This window comes from Sinocyclocheilus rhinocerous, unplaced genomic scaffold, assembly GCF_001515625.1.
Source record: "Sinocyclocheilus rhinocerous isolate Xijiao unplaced genomic scaffold, SAMN03320098_v1.1 scaffold495, whole genome shotgun sequence".
Taxonomy (NCBI): domain Eukaryota; kingdom Metazoa; phylum Chordata; class Actinopteri; order Cypriniformes; family Cyprinidae; genus Sinocyclocheilus; species Sinocyclocheilus rhinocerous.
In genome coordinates, this window is record NW_015629560.1 from 377,999 (window position 1) to 393,763 (window position 15,765).

General features: G+C 37.5%; 2 protein-coding genes across 2 annotated transcripts in view; both read right to left on the bottom strand.

The window, feature by feature from the left end:
- The window catches only part of LOC107739220 (calpain-2 catalytic subunit-like), a 21,621-nt gene extending 20,591 nt beyond the window's left edge, over positions 1 to 1,030 (bottom strand). The window contains exon 1 of the mRNA XM_016551245.1: positions 1,008 to 1,030. The gene's annotated coding sequence lies outside the window, so the exon portion shown is untranslated. The remainder of the gene's footprint in view (positions 1 to 1,007) is intronic.
- A 1,331-nt stretch (positions 1,031 to 2,361) lies between these two features.
- Positions 2,362 to 15,765, bottom strand: part of LOC107739243 (calpain-1 catalytic subunit-like) — a 16,465-nt gene continuing 3,061 nt past the window's right edge. The window contains exons 2-13 of the mRNA XM_016551280.1: positions 11,415 to 11,678; positions 11,262 to 11,311; positions 10,865 to 11,024; positions 9,339 to 9,472; positions 8,830 to 9,004; positions 5,100 to 5,171; positions 4,446 to 4,531; positions 4,167 to 4,238; positions 3,927 to 4,087; positions 3,422 to 3,588; positions 2,816 to 3,021; positions 2,362 to 2,587 (exon numbers count right to left, since the gene is read on the bottom strand). Coding sequence (XP_016406766.1) covers positions 2,548 to 2,587; positions 2,816 to 3,021; positions 3,422 to 3,588; positions 3,927 to 4,087; positions 4,167 to 4,238; positions 4,446 to 4,531; positions 5,100 to 5,171; positions 8,830 to 9,004; positions 9,339 to 9,472; positions 10,865 to 11,024; positions 11,262 to 11,311; positions 11,415 to 11,678 — 1,587 coding nt within the window. The 3' untranslated portion in view covers positions 2,362 to 2,547. The remainder of the gene's footprint in view (positions 2,588 to 2,815; positions 3,022 to 3,421; positions 3,589 to 3,926; positions 4,088 to 4,166; positions 4,239 to 4,445; positions 4,532 to 5,099; positions 5,172 to 8,829; positions 9,005 to 9,338; positions 9,473 to 10,864; positions 11,025 to 11,261; positions 11,312 to 11,414; positions 11,679 to 15,765) is intronic.

Sequence of the window (15,765 nt, forward strand, 5' to 3'; positions counted from 1 at the left end):
TCTTATTGATTTCATGTTATTGTTACGGCTTATATCCATGATGAAAGTGGATCAGTCGGAGAATCGGGTAACCAAACAATTACGCGATGCATCTCAGACATATCCGGACGGGATTAGATTTCTCAGAGGACTTCTGAGTTAGCTGAGAAGCAGTAATTATCTGATTCACGAACAAATGTTTAAACAATTCGTTAGTAGTGAACTGGGCCGCGCTTTGTGGTTTTGACTCCGGTTCATAAGAGTCGTTTAATGAAGTGCGCGTGCAACCATCGTGCACAGTTTATTGAAAGTCGTGTTTTTTTGCCATTATTTTGCTACTCAGTCATCGCCGCGGCTGAAAAGTAGCACATGTAACACTGCTTACATTTATATTTTATTCTGTCATAATTCTGGGGTGGAAGGTGGGGTGGTCTACAGCTTTTTCTTGCCACCCCGTGCCACCCTGCCGTTTTGCTAACTGATTTGACAGTTTCTTTGAAAAGAAGTTACGGAATACGGAACACACGACATGATCGCTGATATAGGCTACTGACAGAAATATTGAGTATAAGTAAAACAAAAGAAGTAGTTTAAAAGGTGTCAGCATCCCCGGAGGGATCTTGTGTTCACAAATTAATCTTTTGTAAAACTTTAGATGTAGGCTACACTCCCGCATAAAAACAAAACATTTCGGTTCTGAAAAAATCACATAATTAAGTTTTGTAATGTAACAGTGAATTCTAATAAAATAATTTGTATCATGATATTTACCTACTATAATCATGGAATTTATCAAACGTAAAAAAAAAATGTATTTGTTGTTGCTGTTTAGTAGCCTAGTTTAAAAAAAAACTAACGGGGCAAGTGAATGAGCTCGTTATTCAACTTCGAAGATTCATAAAGCTAACGACACTAAAACAGGTGCATATTAACATTCTAGAATTAAAACAATCCCGCAATATTGACTACATCGTTCACTTTATATGTCTACATACTCTTGTGCACAGCGCTGTAAAAACATAGCCTACCTGTCTTTGAGGATCGGGGCGCTCTGACTGACTGAGAGCGCATTGAGCACAAGTCGGGTCAGTTCATTTGGATGTTGATTACGTAATGACGTTAAAAAAAAAAAAAAAAGAGAGAGCAAAACTTCTAAAGTTTAATACGATTTAAAAACACAGATTTTCTCAATTTCTGGAGAAGAGCGTTTTAAATGTATAATTTACAGAATAGATTTAAAGAAATAAAATAGATATAACACAGCTTTTATACAGGTCCAACAACAAAAAGTAATTCCATCTTTGAGCTGACATTGTCTATGTCATATATTACAATGTTGTATTTTCATTTGCTCTGTACAGCCTACTACGGATAATTACCTAACTATTTTTCTAATAATGCACCCATCACAGTGTTTTGAGGCGCATATAGCCTATTTTTCAGTCAGCTAAAACAGATTCTATTTCCATGTCTTTGGATACGACTTAGACGAAAGCTGCTTCCATATATGGAGAAGACCACTGTTCTAGGAATTTGATGATGCAGGTGAAATATAAGCTGTGAGCAGCAAGGATATGGAGGATAAAAGCGTTCAGTGCAGGCATTTGTTTAATTTGTTATTTTCCTGCCAATCTATACTGCTAGTTTTCATGTATTTTTAATAACTTAAAAAATAAGTAAATAAATAAAAAAATAACTTCGTTTTTGTGTTACATTTAGGGAAGCCAAAAGTGTCAACAGTGCTTATTTGGACTTAAAAGTCCAAAACTCTGGACTTTTGGTAGTACCTAGGATTGCAAAGCACACTTGTATAAGCTATATTCGAATGAAGTATGCATGTAAACATACAGTAGTACCGAAGGTATCAATTAATGATTTTGTTTGACCTTAGTGTCAAAGGATGGTGTGATTATCTATTGGTATATTAGAAATATTAAAACAGATAAATACAAATAAACACAATTTCATGAATTGTATATTTATTGGCAGTAACACTTTATTTTGATAGTCCAATTTAGATATTCTACTAACAGTAAGTAACTTTGCAACTAAATGTCAACTAGCAGTCATTCGAGTATTTGTAGACTGTCTGCTTAATATCTTCTAACACTTAATTTTGATGGGTCCACAACATACAACATACTGACTATAAGAAACTTTGCAAGTATATGTCAGCTTATTCTACTAACCCTAAACCTAACCTAACAGTCTACTCTGAGAGATAGTAGACATGTAGTTGCAAAGTTACTAATAGTTAGTAGAATGTCTAAAGTGGACTATCAAAATAAAGTGTAACGTTATTAGCAAGTAATAGTATACACCAAATAACAAATTTCTAGGGAAAATGTAACTACACAGTAAATCAACCACCAAACATAGAAGACATTAGCTTTAGTTTAACAGCTGTCAACAGTGGTCACAAATTGATTTCTTTGGAGGAAAAAAGAGTAATAAAATAAAGCTAAATAGCCATTCTGAACTGAGCATGAAAGAACAAAGAAAACGTGATTAGGTATAAGTTGACTTATTTCTCCAAGTAGCCACTTTGAGTGACAGGCTTCGCTTACATCAGGAAGTGTCTTCATTCTCCTCAGCCTCTTCAATATATCTGATGTAAAGAGAAGAACTTTTCAGGACAGAAGCTAATAGACCAAACTGAAGATATTAATCACTGAATACATAAAATTAACTTTGTATTCCAAATAGTTTCTGCTGTGAAGGTCTTCATTTTTAAGCAGGCTCAAGTGATGAACTTTGACTGTCCCCAAATCTGTCTAACTAAGCTTAATGACAAGTGTACAATTAACTAAAATCTTTTGACTGCACCACAACTTACTCAAAGTGTGTCTCATGCTTTGAGAAAATAGACAGAATGAAGGAGGCAGTTTGACCAGGATTCTCTGTGCACGGTACAATCAGGTACTCTCCTGGCTCCAGCCAGAAGAATCCCATCACCTCTCTCAAGTTTTGGAAAGACTTAATTTCCACAGGTGTTTTGTCATTAAAGAACTCAGCTGAGAACTTCCCACTCTCACCTCTCACCTAAAGAAGAATTAGATGAGTCAATACCGTACTCTCAATATTTGACTATGAGTTAATATTTACTGATTTACTTAGGATGGTGACTGTAGAAGTATAAAAAAGGTTGCTAAAGTAGCAATGACATGAAAGAGACACACACAAACTATATTTGTTATGTCCAGTCACTAAAAATATCTCTAGAAAAGTATATTATTTCTCCTTTTAATTATCATTCACTTGTACATTTTACGAATACGTTACAGTTTTCTTAACCAATCTGTAGCAGACAAATTACAAGCATATCAAAAACAATAAAAAAAATTTTTTTTTTTTAAATTAAACATGTTATAGACATTTAAGAAACAGTGCTACAATCTCTCTGAAATGTAAAACCTGCAGAACTACATCTGTCAATACTGACCATAAAAACATAGAAACCAATCATGAAGTTCTTTTGGCTACTTCTGGTTCTCTTCTCATGGTTCTGCATGAGCGACACCAGTATGTTTTCAGCACCCTCCTCATGAGTACAGTCCTCACTAAGCTCCTCGATCCTCACCCGAAACTGAGGGTTTTTCCAGAAAGTCGCTAAAACACAACGAAAGAGTTAGAAGTCGTTTTATAAATCAAACCCAGGTCGGATGCTTAACAATAATCATCTGCATTCTTTGTATGGTGAAAATTTATGCTCAGTAAGAGGGCCTTTGGAGGAGGTCACAGATGAAAACATCCCCAAAATCCAGGGGGAAGTTCTTATATTAACTCATTATATTCCATACTTTCCCATTGTTTTTTATTAAGAGTATCATTATTGAAACCACAATTTATACATGCATTTATAACATATAGAAGCCTATATATTACTAGATATAAATATAAACATACTAGATATTAAAAAAAAAAAATTTTTAATTATATAACTGTACCCATATTGTCCATGGAACCACCAGCTGTAGTCCCAGCAATCCATTTGCCAAAATTGCATTGTGATTTCCAATGGCATCCAGAGGATCTGTCCAGAAAATCAGGAGAGAGACAGCAGATATCCAAGCTTTCAAAGTTTCTGGTAAAATCTTCCATTGACGTCCTGCAGAACAGACATGTGTTCCTAAGTAAATGTGATTCATGCTTTGAATACAGTCATATATTACAACATTAATGCTGACCAGAACTCCCCGTTTTCAAGACGTTCACGGCACTTGAGGTCCTGCTTACTCACTGTGTCCCACAAATATGATCTGAAAGAATTAAATACATTATACACGCAATATATTTCATGTGTCATACCAGCAACACAGCAGCCCTGTAAAATCAACCAGCAAATGCAAACAAAATAATATTTAATAGGTGAGGTGATAGGACAAAGTGATTAGGTGATTATTTAAGATGTACATTTTCTGATGCAATGAAGAACTTGTGAAACTGTACATAAAAGCAACACTTACTTGTCACTCCAGTCTCCATTCCACTCTGTATTTCCCCATGGGTTTAACACTCTCACCAGATGAACTGGATTTCCTTCACTCATCACCTATTCAATAAAACCAATAGTGTTTCTGTAGGTTTCAAACATTTTTAAGACAAAATACAGAAACAATTTAGAGGGGGCATAAACGCACAAAAAATAAAATACATAGTCATGTATAATCAGGAAAACATAAATGGGTTTGATAATAATTTATTGTCATATGCACATTTCCCTGTACAATGAAATTCTTTGCTTTCCACTCTGAGTGTCGCTAATAACAAACACGAATAAAGTATTAATAAATAAGAAAAAAAAGAGACATAAATTACAAATATACAAATTGCAATATATAATAGTGCAATACAGTACTGTACAATTGTATAAAGTCTGTGCAAGTCACATATGTGCATCTCACAAAAACAGCGTTGAAGAGTGGAGCAAGCAAACACGTCTGCCAGGGCGCCATCTTGCAGCATTGCATTTGTGACTAATGCTTTTTGTGAATAATGCAGTTAATCAGCGAAAAAGCATAAAGAGAGCACAGTGCTTTAACAGAAGTTTGAAAAGAATATTTCTCAATGCACTTTTATGTATTTGGTTTCTTTCTAGCAATGAAACTTCATGGTCTTACCTTGAAAACACCTGTCACAGTGTAAGCATGACCCCCAACTATGCCATTGGGTGACACAGCTTCACGTGTTTCCTGATTTATTTATATAATCAAAATCAAACAAGAATACACACATCAATGATGTTTATAATGTTAACATATCAGTATACAGCAGATCAATGTGTATTTGTGACTAAAACCTTTAAATTAAACCTGTTCATCACACAAAGTGAGTGTGTCTCTTCAGAGGACTTGGATTAAATTGCTGAATTCATATTCATTACTTTTGTGATGTTTTTATTATTATTATTTTCTTATATTTATTTATTTATTTTGTACATAAACATTTTGGTTGCATGGTTAGACAAAAATAAAATATCGTCAATTGTGTTTCAAAGATAAATAGACGTCTTATGAGTTTTGAAATGACATAGGGGTGAGTAAATGAGGAAAGAAATTGTTTTGAGTGAACTAGCCCTTTAATTTAACTCCATCCCATGACTCTCACTCTTTAGAAACACTTATGTAAATCCTAAGTACATATACAGCTGAAGTCAAAAGTTTACATACACCTTGGAGAATCTGCAAAATGTTATTTTACCAAAATAAGAGGGATCATATCCTGTATGATTTTGAGATCCATCTTTTCACACTGAGGACAACTGAGGGACTCATATGCAGGGCTTAATTTGAGCCGGATCCTGCCAGAACAGGATCCGGGACCTCTCAGGTTTTGACTGTCTGTGTTCCGGTACCTATTTGCGTGGATCCGGCACCTCACGTGGTATAAAAACAACAATAACACAAAACACAATATGTTACATATGATAAATTATACATATACGTATATATACAATATAACATACACATTTTAAGTACATTTCACGTTATTTATTAGTTTATATATTTTTATTAAGTGGGATTCAGACGTGAAAAGCGCTGCGTAATTACCTCATGTACACAGACCACCTGTCTAACCGCCAAAACTTAAAGCAGACAGATCAAGGGTCGGAATCGTGCGCCATAAAAATGTCAAAAAGACAGTTAAATTTGTTATCATTCTTCAAAAGAAAAGAAGAGAATGATGATGCTAAACGAACCAGGAGTGAAACGACTATACAGGAGGGCGGCTGCGGTACCGAGCAGGTGCAGGATGCTACCGGCACCGTTAACGAGCAGGAGGTTATCACTGCCATGGCACCAGCCAGCCAGGATCAACAGCAAGGTGAAGCAGGCCTACATTGCAGTTCGGATTTGGAGGGAGAGGAGAGTGCTTGCAGCGGAGAAGAGGTTGGGACATCTGGCGACAGGTCAGGGATGGAATGCACTATTTGGACAGAAGCTCAGTTCAGTGTTAAACAGTCCTGCTATCCCTGGCTTGTAATGGACAAATCTAGATTGGGCTGCACAACATGTAAAGCAGTGGGGTCATTAGGGCCAGAAAAGACTGGGGGAATGAAACTAGCAAAGGAATGGGTCATGTGCACCGTGACCTCGTCTGCTTCGGATATTAAAAAACAGCAACGAACACTCAGAAAAAAAGTATTTGAACATGCCCGGACCAAGGCTCATTTAGCAGCTGCAGACATTCTTGAAAAGGCGAAAGGAGACACGATAGTACAGGCTATTGTTAATAGTCAGTCAGAACAGATAACCACTACAGCTAGGGTTTTTCGCACAGTAGCAAGTAGGCTCAGGGACATTTTCCCAAATATTACTGTCTGGCACTGCTCAGCCCATAGGCTGGAACTTGCAGTAGGCGACGTTGTGAAAGAGATAGGCGCTATTAATTATTTTAAAATATTGATGGACAAACTATATGCAATTTATAGCGGAATGAACAAAAACCGAATGGGGCTAAAGAATGCTGCAGAGAGTTTAGATGTTCAGCTATGCAAAATTGGTCGGATATTAGACACAAGATGGGTGGCATCAAGTTTTAGAACAGTAGAAGCTGTGTGGAAAAATTACCCAGCACTTTACAAGCATTTTAAAACGGCTTCAGCGGATCCCGCTCGTGATAGCATCACGAAGCAAACATACAATGGACTCGTTAAGCGCTTATCTTCCTTTGCGTTTGTAAACAACCTTGGCATTATCTGCAATGCATTGCAAGAATGATCTGAACTGTCACTTGAGATTCAAAAAAGAGAAAGTAGCATAATATCTGCCCACAAGGCAATTTGTAGGCAAATCAGGGTATTTGAGGCAATGGCTGAAAGGCCAGGGCGCTACACTAAACTTAGCCAGAGGGGAATTGATGCTAACTCATTCCAGGGCGTCCCACTGCACGAAGGAAAACTCAGCGACAAAACGTTAAACCAAAGGCTGTTTTTCTCAAGTTTGGCTAAGAACATGGAGGAACGTATGTTATCTCAAGGTGGGCGGCTGCCGGATAAGACTGGATATAACAAGTTTATTGAGGAGTTGAAGGTGCTTTACGCACAGTACTGGCCCGAGAACACTGGTGCGACGTATGGAGAGACTGAAGTTGAATCGCTTTGTCGGCGCTTTGACATTGACAGCCCACGCGCAGTCATTCGGGCCTACAGAGAGTACAGAGATTCAGATGGAAAATGCATCCCTGATAAACTGAAGGAGCTATTTGCGGCTGTCAATAGCATTTCTATATCAAGTGCCGAGTGTGAGCGTGGATTTTCCCAAATGAACTTGATTTGCTCCCCGAACCGTGCCTCTCTGCACACATCCACCATATCATACTTACTTTTTCTGAATCTTGTTGGATCCCCCTGTCGAAATTCAATCCAGTTCCTTACGTAAGGTCGTGGATAACCAAAGGACACAGAACTGCCACAGACATACGCAGTAAAACCCGAAACTGGGAGGAGGAGAATCACAACATGGCTTTGGTGTGGGGTGTTTTAGACAACTAGATAAGGTAAGCAAGCGTTTGTTTATCTATTAATATTATAGACAGCTTTGTGTAATTGTGAACTGTGAAGTATGCTATACCTATTGCGAAATTAATTACTGACTGCAAATGCTGCAAGTTCAACAGTTAAGCATGAGGTTGATGTGGGCTTTTGAGTGTTGTGAAGATTAGTACAATAGTAAGAGGGTAGGCTATTTGAGCACATAGCATGCTGTTTTCAGCACCGTTTTTTGTGCATTCCGGGACCTGCACCTGTCTCGTCACCCCTCCGCTCTAATATGCGTTTTGCGTTCCGGCACCTTTTGATTTACAAATTAAGCACTGCTCATATGCAACTATTACAGAAGGTACAAATGCTCACTGATGCTCCAGAAGGAAAACGATGCATTAAGAAAATGCATACATTTTTTTTATTTTGCCTAAATATCATGTTTTTTTCATTGAGTACTGCCCTTCTTATTTGAAGATATTACACATTTCCCAGAGGTTTGCATGTTTACATATGAGTACCTCAGTTGTCCTCAGTGTGAAAAGATGGATCGCAAAATCATACAGTCATTGTTGGAAAGGGTTCAAAAAAACTTTCCAAAACCAAAGAATTTGTGGGACCTGAAGGATTTTCCTGAAGAACAGCAGGCAGTTTAAATGTTTAGGACAAACATCTTATTCAGGTCGGTACTAAATAAACAATAGCATGCATTTTGTATGATCCCTCTTATTTTCGTAAAATAATTAACATTTTGCAGATTCTGCAAGGTGTATGTAAACTTTTGATTTCAACTGTATTTCTATATCATTGGTTTAAGCCAACAGTATTTGTCAATGAAGCATTGAATCCAGGATTATGAGAGGTCTTACCCTGTCATAAGAAGCACAGCCCATGAGGGTTTGTGACTTAGCTGCACGATCCATAATGTCCCACAGATAAGTAGGGGCTTCATTCAACACAAACTCCATGTGCACCCCACCAGTGAAGTCCATCAGGGCCTCAGACATGAATCCACCATCTAGGTCTGCGTAAGATCCGCACACCCTATAAAGCCAAAACCACGTTATGGTGCAGTGTAATGTAGTAAATATGATGTAATGTGCCCTGTCAATGTTTAAAGATGTTACTGTGTTCCTCCTCACAACAACATCCAAATCTAGAGGGCAAATCAAAGCTAAGATCATCAGTGTTGGGGAGTAACTAGTTACATGTAACGGAATTACGTAATTTAATTACCAAAGTTACACTACTTATTACAACTAAGTAACCATCCCAACACTGAAGATCATGCATATGTTTCACACATCAATATTCTTGATACTATAAACAATAAGTAAATGAATTCAGTATTTATATCACAGCATCTGCTGGCACCTACTTTGCATAAGCTTTCTCCAGTAAGGCAGGCCAAAACTCATTAGTTGTTTTCAAACCCACAAAAATGAGCTTGTCATCAATTGTTGGAAGCAGATCATCAATGACAACATCAATCCATTTCCCAAATCGCCAGAACTGTAAGATGAATTACACAGAGACAAAGATGAAGGAAAAAGGTTAAGGATTAAAAAGAGAAACCAAGTTTTCCTAATCATCAAACTCATTCAAAGATTCATAAACACCCTTACCAAAATGTAGTATACTTTAAGTATACTTTATGTAGCAAGTATACAAATATCAGCGTACTAGTAGTATACTTGTAAGTGTACTTGTCACGAATCCTGCCCATGGACTTCCATCTGTTACCATCCGGTGTCCTGCAGAGTTTAGCTCCAACTTGCCTCAAAACACCTGACTGGAAGTTTCTATGCCTAGTAAGAGCTTGATTAGCTGGTTCAGGTGTGTTTAATTGGGGTTGGAACTAAACTCTGCAGGACACCGGCCCTCCAGGACCGAGTTTGGACAGCCCTGGTTTAGCGTATATCACTCTTCTAGCGATAGCTACTCTACGGAGCCCATTCTAGTTTTCTTAATCTAATCATAGTCTTGCCTTGCCTGTTTTCTCATGTTCTGATTCTTGCCTGTGTTTCTTGGATTTACCCTTTGCCTTGCCATTCGGACTCTGTTTGCCCCTGCCTGTACTATTGTTGTGTATCTGGATTATCTCATTGCCTTGCCCTGTTGGATATTGTTCGCTGATCGAAGACCACGCTTATCCTAGGATTACTCTTTGTCTTGCCTGTGTTGTACCTGTTTGCCATTGTTGAACCCATGCCTGTTTTATGACCACGTCTGGAAATAAAAGCCTTGCAAATGGATACTCACGAGACGAGACGTCGGTCCCATTACAGAACTATTTCAATACTCCTTGGGACTAAATTGACCCACTTTCTAGTAGATAAAAGTATACTTTTACGTATACTTTAAGAATAACAGTAGTAAACTTTGAGTACACAACTACTTTACATCAATATTTTTAGCTTGTACTGCAACTATACTAAAAGTGAACTTATGGGTATACTGATAGTTTACTAATTAAATACTTGTAATAGCATTTTTAGTGAAATTCTTTTGAAGTGTAGTCTCAGTAAACTACTAGTTTAGTAGTTTAATACTGCAAGTATACTCGTAAGTTTTTGGGTACGTTTCATAAATAAAAAATAAAGAAATAAACAACATTTTGAACAAAAAGCTGAAAAGTCTACGAATTGGATTCAGAATGATCATCAAAGCGTAGAGTCGATCAACACCCCAAAGCTTGACAGTCATTATTACCTCTATAGTATAAGTCAAGTATATTTAAATGTCATTTTAAGTATATTTCTGAGAAGTACACAAAGCCCATTTCTGAGAAGTATATAAAAAGTAGACTAAAAGTATACCTTCCTATTTTTTTGTTTAAAAGAAGTATACTAATAGCACACTTGAATAAACTTCTTTTTCGTATCAAATAGGTATTAAACTCACCCTGAAGTGAAATATCCCTGCATAATTGTTGCTGAATGTCTGGCCTGTTGGAAGGACTTGGTTTATGATATGTTTCGTCATAAATGATGTCTCCTCATCTTTTGAGATTAAAGCCCCAATTGAAGCCAAAAACCAGCAGTTCCCTAAAAACAAATACGAACTTGAGAATCGGAATGGAGATTTTCATATGTGTATACACAGTACAGGAAACAAACATCGACAAATCTAACAATGAATGTGATTATTTATGCGTTTTATCATACTGTTCATACATGGTTATTTTAGTTGATGTGTAATGCTACTTAGAAACTGAGATAATGACCGCTTAGAGCCCATGTCATAGTGTATTCAAATAAACCCAAACTTACCCAATTTGCAGCCTTGTTCGTAATCAAACCTGGACATTCCATCAATAGTGAAGAATGGTTTACCAGGTGACACTAATTCCTGTTCAGACAGAATGAACAAAGTGTTTTTTCAACACCTTAAAACATGGATATAGAGTGAAAGCAATATAATTTATTATTGTTTAATATTATTGTTTACATACTGCTGGTCTCTTCCATATGACATTATTATAGTCCAGGTTAGCTTCTTTACTCAGAGTGCCAATAGAGCTGCTGTTTGGAGGGAACAACTCATCTTTGTACAGCTCTTTTCTTCTGAGAGATTTCTGGAGCAGCTTCTGATAGTCCTGACCCAGGAACTTAACAGGATTGGTAGGAGAACCCTCGTCATGTTCAGTTGTCCTTTCGTGGCGCTCATGAGGAGGAGGCATTTTTTTACTCAGAGAAGCCTGTCGTCTGAAGACAAACTATACAAACAGAAAAATGTCTCAAAGTTGGTATTTTTAAAGTCATGTATTTAAAGTTAAAGTCATGTATTTTAATTGAGCCGTGACCTTCTACAGTACTTTCATATTATCCTGCCCCTGTTCCTGCCCAAGTGTTGTAATACTCAAGTATCAGTACAATAAAACAAAAATTAAAACTAAAAAAAGTTAAAACAACAAAAACAAAACATATCTGTGCAAATGGATTAAATTAATTACAATTTATAAATTAAAAGGATAAAAGAAATACATCACACCTGCAAGGATCTGGTTGGTCAGGGAGTTACCGTAAAAGACGGTTTTCTTCCCTGTGTCTGGTTTTATACTCGACACCTGTGCAATATTGTTTTTCTTTTTTTCTTTTTTGCTATACATCCACCCCTTACTTTGTGTTGAGATTGTTTTTCCTGCCATTCAGGCGACTTCATAAGGTAAAGCATGTCAGTGTGTAAAGAATATTCAAATGCCTCACACCTACAGCATGTGATGTCATGATCCAGAATTACAACATTCCAAACTCGATCTCCTTGAAAGTAGGTAACAGTCTAACATTTTACCCAAAAGCATCATGGTGATAATAGATTGTGAGCTGTTGCATAATGCTGATTTTAAAATCGTGACATTAACGCAAAACTCTCAACCTTCAGTTTTTTTTCTGGCCTTAAGATATGTTTAGTTATTTTGATAGCTCCCTTGTATATATCAGGTTTTCTTAAAAAATTTAGAAATATTTCAGTGAATTTGTAGTCTGTAGGAATCCCTTCACATTCCTCCATATAATTTCTCTAACTATTAATATAAAGAAAGAATTGTATATTATTTATATTTTATAAATGGGGATTTTATATCTAGGAAGAGTTTGCCTTTCACCTATACACCCCACCCCTGATGAAACGAAATGTTCACAATCAAGGTAAATGTAACAGCACGTAAAGGAATAGCACAAAAAGCCAGACACTTATCGAATGTTTCATCATTTGTGACAGGTCCATCAGATAATTCTTTAGAAGGCGAAAGCAAAACAACATAGGCAGCACACGCGTAGTCAGTAGAGCCATACTGAATTTTTGTCAGAAATGAAAATGAGGCTGTGAGGTATAAAAGCATAGTGTGTTCAATATTTTGTGTTAATTTGCAAAATAACAATTAAAAATAACCACATTATTTGCATATTTACTTTTGAGTTGAAAATATTACTAATTAAAAAAAATAAAAAGTAAAATCTTTCAATCGCCCATGGTTCCAGGGGCACCTCGGTAGGACCATAAAGGCACTTTACCATTGGCAATTAAAGGGGCAGGGGCTCTAACACATGGAATTAGTGCAAAAATGCCCAAAATTAATGAATTACAATAAATTATGATGAGAAATCTTATCCCATCTTAAACTAATCATACACTACATAGTGCTAAATTTACAAGCTAAAGACAAAGTAATTCAATTAATACAAATATTAATACAATTCGATAATGTTTTATTAAAGTGTTTTTAAAATCAGTTTGTACCTAAAAATAGAGTATAGTTCTTAATTATACATTAGAAATGTTCACAAGACAGCTGAATGTCTTCTCTTGTGTGGACTGTATCAATGTGGCTGATATCAGACAAACAATGGTCACAAACTGACACCAAAACACTTTTTCCTGGCATGTCAAAGTTTCAAAGTCCTGCAGGAGCCGAAGCATCCGCCATTTAGATGAAAATGACTGTGTATGGATAGATCTGTATTGTAGACCTACATGTGGCCTAAAATCCCCTTATATTTGTTGTTGAGAAATATTCTTACTTCACACACTTGCTGACAAATAAAAAAAATAAATAAACTAGCACCAGAACTAGTATTAAAATAGCATCTCCTTGAATACTCTTTTCTTTACACCAACAGTGACACCAAGTATTTACAATTAGAAATACATACATTACACGCATAACTTTTCAAACAGTCAAAATAGACAGAATTTTTGCAATTACTACAAACATTTAGATCATATGAAATTTGTGTATCAAATGATAATTTTAAGGAAAAGAGAAGAAAGGGTATATCATCACAATTTGTTTATCTTTTTGATATAGAAAAATAAATGAAATAAAAGAAATGTTTAGATTGCCTAAATCAATAATTGTTTTTGATTACTAAACTACAGTTTCCTTCACACTGCTTCTTGCGTTTGTTGGCAAACCTCCTTGCAAGAAGACATTCCCTCATGAGTACATGGTTAGTCCTATCCACTAAACCACAGATACACAAAAATAGACTGTAAATGTATGAACTATAAATGAACAAAAATAACAAAGAAAATGGAGCCGAAATCTTTTAAACACTATGTGGTTGGAAATATAGAAAAAAATATGAAATATAAAAAAAATTAATACAAAGTTCTGTCATGAAACTCTAGATGGCGCAGAGCAGCTGATTGGTTTATTTTCACATCAGCAGCCAATGAGCTTGCTGCTCAACATTTAAATACTCAGCTAGTGCTTGCTGTAGCAGTTGCAGCACGCTTCAGAAACCCTTCCCCAGCTCCACCTGTATAGATCTGCTACTGGGCAATTTCATGTATGTTGTATGTACAGCAGCAGTATTTCCTATATGATAACAGCAGGATGTCTGTGGATGGATTGGCAGTAGCAAGTCTCAGTACGGAAAGAAAAAAATGTTTTTGCATCAAAACAATGCTCTACCGTACTGCAATGCATCAAAGCACTCAACAGAGCACAGTCAAGAATAACTTAAAGAGGTTTCCAACGTTTACTAAACTGTGGACTAGCATTGACTCTTGCTGCTGATGTAAATGGCAATGCTTCCTATTTTAAGTGTCAATTGATGGCCTTTTATTTTTTAACCAGAAATGTGCACGCTGCTTTTCTGCTGTTCATTTAAGTTTTCCGTATCTTTTTCCCGTGTCACTAAAAATGAGTCCATTTTAAATCGTTGTTACCAAAGGGGAGACACATGAAGAAAAAATAAATGATCGGTTGTGGGACTATATTCTGTCATAAATCGCATACCATTCATTTCTGAACTTTCTACCATCCATTACTGGAAATGAAATTATTGGCTGATAAGTTTACACATGCGTTTGGTCGGTGAACTAGATCTCGTTCAGGACGCGTGCTTTCTGTGGAAGTTTGGCCTGGACTGGTTCCAGAATTACATCACTGAGGGTGCTCTCACATATTTTTTTGTCCCATCCATTGCTTTGGTTATCACTGTGTCAATCACTGCTATTTCAAGAGTGAATCCAGCATAAATTGGTATGTCGTGACTGACGAATTGGGATCTCGCCCGAGAGCCCAATCACCTTCGAGTGTAAACTAAACAAGCCAATGACAGTTGGCGTGCGTGTTTCGCCACGCGCACCCCGCCCCGCAGCGCGGGTATAAAAGGAGAGCACGTGCAAACGCACATCAGTTTTTCGCTGAGGAGCCGAGACTACACACCCCAGCCGTACAGCGGTGGTACAGCAACTGTGGCGACGGAACGTAACGTCTCCGTTCCCTCCTTCAGGGAACGAGGGTTACACAAGTAACCGAGACGTTCCCTTTCAGTCAGTCACGTTCTACGTTACGTCAGTCGTGACTGACGAATTGGGATCCGTATGGAAAACGCCACTATTGCTGACCCCCTCCAGTGCCCTGCGGAAGCCGGCAAGTCCCCCCACACCAGCTGGGGCGGAAGATAGGACAGCGGCTAGGCAGAGGTGTCCACACTGCTGTTCCATACAGTGGTACATTGGATAACACTGGGAAAGCGTACCCAGTTGGGAACGCTACGGAAGCCACATCCTGCGCATAGGAGGTATCATGTGGAATTACACATATGGACTGGCCCAGGGCAGTGCTACATATGGAAGTCCCTGCGGTAGACTCAACCCGCCTGGGGTGAGATGACTACGCAGCAGAGATGGCAGCGGTTGACCCGAAGCCCCAACCAGCTGAGGTGACGGAGCACCGTGTCCCTGTGTTCGCACAACTGCGCTCGAGACTGCCCGAAGGGGAGGACCTTGTACTGATACGCTCGCCCTTCGAACGCAAAGCGGAGAAACGGTCTGTGTCGAGGGAGAATCGA